The sequence below is a fragment of the Microtus oregoni genome, unplaced genomic scaffold (genome assembly GCF_018167655.1).
Source record: "Microtus oregoni isolate MIOR12 unplaced genomic scaffold, Mior012 000030F_ref0000283, whole genome shotgun sequence".
NCBI lineage: Eukaryota > Metazoa > Chordata > Mammalia > Rodentia > Cricetidae > Microtus > Microtus oregoni.
The window spans coordinates 4,622,363-4,629,327 of record NW_024543089.1 but is presented as its reverse complement, the minus strand read 5'-3'; the positions used below and the strand labels follow the sequence as shown (position 1 = coordinate 4,629,327).

The following is a 6,965-nucleotide window of genomic DNA, read 5'->3' as shown; positions in this document are numbered from 1 at the left end:
GAATAATAAAAGCCAAAATTGCTGCCAATTGTTAGTTCTTCTCTACAGATTTTTAAGGGTTCAACAAATTCATTTAGGGGCCTTTGTCTGAATAAAGGATCCTGCAGCCTTTCCCACAAAATGCTATAAAAAGTCTAGGTGTTGTACGAGACACTGAATAGGCCTCTCTTCCGTGTCTGTGGTAATTTCTGAGCACTCAACCCCTAGCATTTTCACTTCTGGGGAAGAGAAAAGGCATTCTTGTTCATCAGCTCCCCTACTCGTTCCTGGAGGACATTAACCAGATCCGCAATGACAAAGACATGTGTGTCATCAATGTCTTGAATGATGAACTTCTTTCCCAAGGCACTGGACTCATCCAAGTACAGCAAGAACTGCTTCATGGCGGGATCGCATTCTATGAGCACTCCTTTCAAAACGCTGACCATCTTTTCCCAGGCAGACAGTGCAGATGACCGCAAGGATGTTCTCCAAGCGGCTCAGAGCCTGTAGCCTTCCTCCGCCCACTCGTACGGGAGCTTAAAACACATTTAACAGTAAGTACATGTAGACATATGCACAGCTGAACTTAAGTTGCATACACAGTTACATACACTCAGAGTTAAACCTAGCTTACATTTACACATAAATGAAAGATGTTGTAAAACGGCACGACAGAGAAATTGGCGGGTAAAGGGGCCATGCAGCTGGTGAGAACTCGAGGCCCTCACAGAGAGCAGGAGACAAATACGCATTGCAGGCAGAGCTTAATTGAGAAGCGTATTGAGAGAAGAGTGAAGGGGAGGGAAGAGGGAAAGGGAACCGCAGAGAGGAAGAGAAAGAAGAGGCAAGGATGAGCCTTTTCTGAAGAGCAGGGAAAAAAAGGAAGTGGGAGTGGGAGGAGCTTGTCTCTTAAGGGGACCTTTGCACCTGCATACATATGTAGTGATGTAGCAACCACAGGACCCTGGACTGACCAGGGTACTGCCAGGGAGCATCCTGCCAGGTGACAGGGGTCACCATAATGCCTGAATCCTAACAACACCCAAGAAGGAATTCCAGTCAGAGTTTCCATTTTTTGAATAAACTCTCCGTCTGCCTTGGGTGTACTGCAAAGACACCCCAATGTTCATACCTACCCCATCCTAACTCCAGTCCTTTTCTAGGTTATGATCACTAGATGCTCACTGTGAGCAGTGACCTTTCACCTTCACAGTCTCATATAAAAATTTCAGGGGCTCTGTGATGAATACTTAAAGTAGTGTTTTCTACAAGAGGAAAATAAAACTCAGAACGTTGAAAGGTTAAGAAATAACCCCGACGTTACTAACTTCTGTACCACTTACAAGTGATACCCACGTATTTTTGATTCAATTTCTTGGGATTAAGAATATAATGACCTCTGAGGTCATTTATATTTATTCCAAATCCATTCATATCATTAAAATAAGCATATGCGAGCTACTGGCAAGATTCTAGTTATTAGTTTAGATGAAAGTTTCATGAATATTCATTATCTTTGTGTGCTTTGTAACCAACACATACTATTGACGTATGATTGCATATTGTTTTTAATACAATTATCATTATTATAGTAAATATATTTCGCTAATTCAAAGCAATTTAAAAAGGAAAAAATAGTTAAAATGATACAAAATGTCTGTTTAAAAATATGGATGGCAGAAGAGATAAAATATCTGTAAATGTTAGCCTTTGTTGAAGATCTACAAATTCTAAGCTGTGATTTCTTCTCCCCTGTTCTTACAGCACTCTGCTTGGGACACTCATTTGCCCTGGAACTTACAGTTCTGTCACATGTCTTGTTTGTGCCAGGTTTTGTTCATATGGAAGCAGGTTTCTTATTGTTCAATGCATTATTTAAGGTATATGATAGACTGCAAACATACTTTTGTTTAACTCATTTGTGTATCTGTTTCTCTTGTATGTTTGATACACTTCCTTGGAGATGACCTAGAGTTTATTTCTAGGGGCTATGGAACTAATATTGGGTCTAGGTTAGCTCCATGTTACTTCTTTATTTTAGAACATGGGAAAAACAGTGAGGGTACGTATTTTTATAATTTCATTTTTTGTTTTTTTTTTGTTGTTGCTTGCTTTTTTATTGAGAATATGTTTTTTTCATATGGTATATCCTGATTACAGTTTCCCCTCCATTTAAAAGATCCTCCCCATTGTCCTATGCATGCAACTCCAGGTCTTCTTTCTCTTTCTTTCAAAAACAAAAAGGCAAAACAACATCAACAACAGCAGCAAAAACAAAAACAAAAACAAAAAAAATTTAAAAACAAAACAACAACCCAAACCAAACAAACAGGAATAAAACAAAACAAGAAAAGAAAAAAAAAGCTAAAAAAACAAAGGAAAAGTAAGAGAAACATACACACACAAGCACATATGCATGCACACTCACATACACACAAACACATATATGGAAAAACATACATATATGCACAGACACATGCTCATGAATGAGTGTGTGCATGTACACACACACACCATTACACACACAAAAATCAGAAACCATAATAGATGAGCAAAAGACAAATAAGGTGAAAAAATCTTCAAACAACGCATTATGAGGCAAAACACCATTGAGTTTGTTTTATGTGGTTCTCTACTGCTGGGCGTGCGGCCCCCCTTATGTGTGGTTTGTATTCTTAGTGAGACTGCTGGAGAAAGCTAGCTTTTCCTTTGTGAGTGACTGTTAACTGAAGATAGCTTCTGGGTTAAGGATGGGGATTCCCGTCCACCACTCTTCTCAGTGCTAGGACTCCACCTAATGTGGACCTGTGCAGGCCTGTGCATGCTGTGGCTTCATATTGCATCATTCCTGTTGTGTCTGGAAGACACTGTTTCCTTGGGTTCTTGCATTCTCTGACTCTAACAATACTCTTTATCTTCTTCTGCAGAATTCTCCTAACTCTGAGGGAAAGGGTTTGATAGAGACATCCCCTTTAGGACTGAGTGTTCCAAGGTCACCCACTCTGCACATTGTCCACTTGCGGGTCTCTGCATTAGTTCTCATCTCATGAAGGAAGAAACTTTTCTAATGAGCGGAATAAGATCCTGAGCTATGGGAATAGTAGAATGTCATTAGGTGTCATTTAATTACTGTATTCCTTTATTATGACAATATTATTTGCTTTTCCCCTAGGTCTATGGACTATCTAGTATCAAGTTCTTGGCAACTGGAACAATGTTAGGAATGGCTTCCATCTCATGGATTGGCCTTAAGTCCAATCAGAGAGGGATTTGTTTCTTCCACAACTTTTGTGCCACTATTGCATTGGTGTATCATGCAGACAGGTTACCATTGCAGATTATGTGTTTATCCTTTTTCTCTGGTAGCTGCAGAGTTCAGTACCATGAACACTAGGCAACAGAAGCGAAGGCTCTAGTTAGGCAGCAGCTTGACTTCTCCATGTTTCGTCGGCTATGAAGGCATTTTCATTTCTAAAGAGATAATCCGTTGGTTCATAGATCATTTCCCTTCACATCCTCCTATTCATTACATGGTTACTCTCAGATGTTACACAGTCTGGGAATTGGAGTTGCCGGGTGAGGCAATGGTAGTGGTGATGGGAATTATATTATTGCAACAAAGAAGGGGAAAATGTTATTGGAGATAATTACTAATCTTGGCCGTAGTGACGAAAATCCTTAATGCTTAAATGTACATATGAATGTCTTGGTATAGTATGAGGGACTGTGGAGAAGGTAGAGTGATGTTTGTTGTGCAAAAAAGTCTCTACTGGTTTATCCACTTGTTGGTAAAAGTTAGATATGGATATGCCAGTAAATTTGCTAGTCTGGGAAGCCAAATTCACCTTAGAAATGGGCTCAGCATGAAAAGGGTGTTTATTTATACCTGCAAGTATTTATACAGATATGCTTCATAACAGAGTTAACAAACAAAAACAATCACCCTCAGTGGAAAGGCACCATGCATCCCTTGGTCTTCTAGAGTAGAAATGGATCTGCTCCATGGTTTTGTGAACGAATAAATACCAGAGAGCAAGAGCTTATTTCAACCCTCTCAAATCCATACATGAAAGCAGAGTAAATAAAATTCTGAGAAATAAACTCCAAAATAGAAAAATTAATAAATTTGACAGAAAGCAAGGTGGTAATACAAGAGTATTCGGAGGGTGGAGAGGTAATGGGGAGATGATGTAATTGTGTTATAATCTCAAAAAGTAAAACTAATGATTTTTTTTTAAACTGATGATACCAACTGCTTAGTAACCCTGAGTTGAGCTTGTTCAGCTTTGTAGTTCCAAGATGTTCTTCCATGATGTGGGAGAGTCTTTTGTTTTGTGTTGTTTTCATTGATTAATAAAGAAACTGCCTTGGCCATTTGATAGGCTAGCCCTTAGGTGGGTGGAGTAGACAGAGCAGAATGCTGGGAAGAAAGGAAGTGAGGCAGATCGCCATGCCTCTTCTCTCTGGGTCAGACGCGATGGAGCCAGCCACCAGGTCAGACATGCTGAATCTTTCCTGATAAGCCACCACCTCGTGGTGCTACACAGATTATTAGAGATGGGCTAATCAAGATGTGAGAATTAGCCATTAAGAGGCTGGAACTAATGGGCCAAGCAGTGTTTAAATGAATACAATTTGTATGTTGTTATTTCAGGTAAAGCTAGCCGGAAGCCAGGAGCTGGGTGGCGGGAGGCAGCCCGCAGCTCAATCTACACTTCAACAGTTAATAGGCTTCTTTGAAAAGAGCCTGACTGTTTTTTTTTTTTAAAAAAAGGTAAAAATAGATCACATAAGGCTAACAAGGTGGGACTGGTTTTATGTCAAATATCCTAACCAATAGAATAATAGAATTAGATCTCTGGGTATCATCTTGGCAGAATAATTGAGCCTTATAGGCCAGTGAGGCCTTGTGCTATGACTATATCTTAGAGCTCTTTATGAAGCATCTTTCAGGTTCTTTGCTTAGAAAGCCAGATATGCTCTTCATTGAACCAAATATAGCACAGTTTTGTTCCTTATTGTCCGTTTATACATATGTGGTACTGTGTGTGTGTGTGTGTGCCCATGTATGGAGGTCCACGTTTTTAGGAGTTGATTCTAACCTTGCACCATGTGGGTCCTAGATATCACATTCAGGTTGCCAGGCAAGTTCCTTAACCTACAGAGCTTCACTAGACAAGTTTTATCTACTGTGAAAATAAAATCTCACCTAGAATCAAAACACTTTTGAGATCAGTTGTTATCAATAAAAGCTTGCCACTTCAGTGGCTTAGTAAGATTCAGAGTTTATAATCAATGTAATGATTATTTACCCAATACCCTGAACACAGCAGTGTAATCACAAACACAGCTTCAAGAAAAGTCTTCTGTCTAGCTCTAGGAATTAGCAGGAATTTGCGCCATGAACAGCAATGAAGGAGTTGCCTCTCTGTCGAGAGCAGGGGTCTCCTGCCAGTATCCTGAGAGATGCACATAAAAGTAGACATCTGTGACCAATGTATGAGCTGCTGAAAGCTGTAAAAGGGAAGCCTGTGTGGGAGTAAATGGTGAGGTACTGAGAAGATTCATATTGTGGGAAATGGGATGAATGATCTTCAAGATCTATAGTTGGTCTCTATGTCATATCTAATAGGGAATCTATATGAAACTTCTTTTATCTAGCATACTATTTATTCTTATATTCCCCGTAACTTGATTTTGACTGTCATAGCTGTAATTTTCCTATCCATGTTATTTCATTGCACCATACATAGGAAGTCTTTAAAACATTATTTGGGTTCAAAATTAGAACAGAAAATGTCTGCATCCTAAATTAAATTGACAGTGTTCTACAACATGGAGAATGACGAAGAATATACGCTTCTCTAACTTGTGACAGCATGAAAGGAGCTTTGTATGGATGCTGAAAAGATGAGCAGATAGATTTAACATAAGAATGAAGAAGATGTTAACCCTTGGCCAAGACATGCAAACAAAATGTTTTCACGTTTTTGTTTCAAGATAGTCTCAAGCAGAGTAAGATAGATTATTACAGGACTCAAGATTCTCTGATCTCAATAATATTTATAGAGTCTTTGGGTCATTAAATCTCTCTTCTCCATCCTATCAAGGCTGTGAGAAGCACAGAGCCCAGGGCTACTGTGACAAAGGAGGATGTTAGGAGGCTGGATGGGAACCCAGACAGTGTCTCAAAACTGTAACAGCTACAGTCTGCATTGTTTTGTTTGTGGTTTTTGTTTTCTTTTTTAAATCTTTTCTGCGGCTGAGATTTGTAAGATTTCAGTGCCCCTGAGATCCAAGCTCATCCATTTTAAATAGAGGTAGAGAACATAGTTTCTTAAGATATCTTCACCATAATCTTTGTACAAAGATTTGTGCACCTTTAAGATCTCTCCAACCATATTGCACTTTCTTTTACTATGACCCAATTCTTTCTTCAGAGAGAATGGATTGTCCACTCATCTGTTCTCAGATCAATACTTTATTAAATAAAAACCACTCTCTTATTACCTTCCTAATAATGAACCACTTTCATAAAATGCCATTGAAAGTGTCTTTACAAATTATTTGCATACTTTACCAATAAAATTTCACTTTGAATAAAAAAAAACAACCTTAGGGTGTTTTAGATAGTGATATAATTGTCCATATTACATTTCTTGTCAATAGCATAGTCTTATAATTAAAAACCCATTTCCCCATAGTGATAGTGGCGGAACAGAGCAATTTTATGATAATGCAGCAGCGGCATCTTCTTAGGTTCCATTCCATTTGCCAGCGTGTTGGGATTATAAACCTCATTTATTCGAAAGTACTATGACATATTCCATTATGCAGTTAAGACAATTTACAAGTAAAACTGTGGGTGATCTACTTGCATGTAACTATGATCTTTGTAAGACAAGGCTCTGAGTGGTTTCAGAATCATATACTGTTCTCTTTGTTGGTAGCTCTCAAGAGTAACTGCAGAATATGCTGAGGTA

General features: G+C 38.8%; 1 protein-coding gene across 1 annotated transcript; it reads right to left on the bottom strand.

Moving 5' to 3' along the window:
- Window positions 1–212: 212 nt before the first annotated feature.
- LOC121465245 (general transcription factor IIH subunit 5-like) lies at window positions 213–428 on the bottom strand. Its single transcript, XM_041678431.1, has one exon. It carries the CDS (start codon window positions 426–428, stop codon window positions 213–215), a length of 216 nt encoding a protein of 71 aa, XP_041534365.1.
- Window positions 429–6,965: the final 6,537 nt, after the last annotated feature.

What these genes read in the sequence shown, in the direction of transcription:
- LOC121465245 (XM_041678431.1), bottom strand. Translation starts at nt 428, where the DNA reads ATGGTCAGCGTTTTGAAAGGAGTGCTCATAGAATGCGATCCCGCCATG.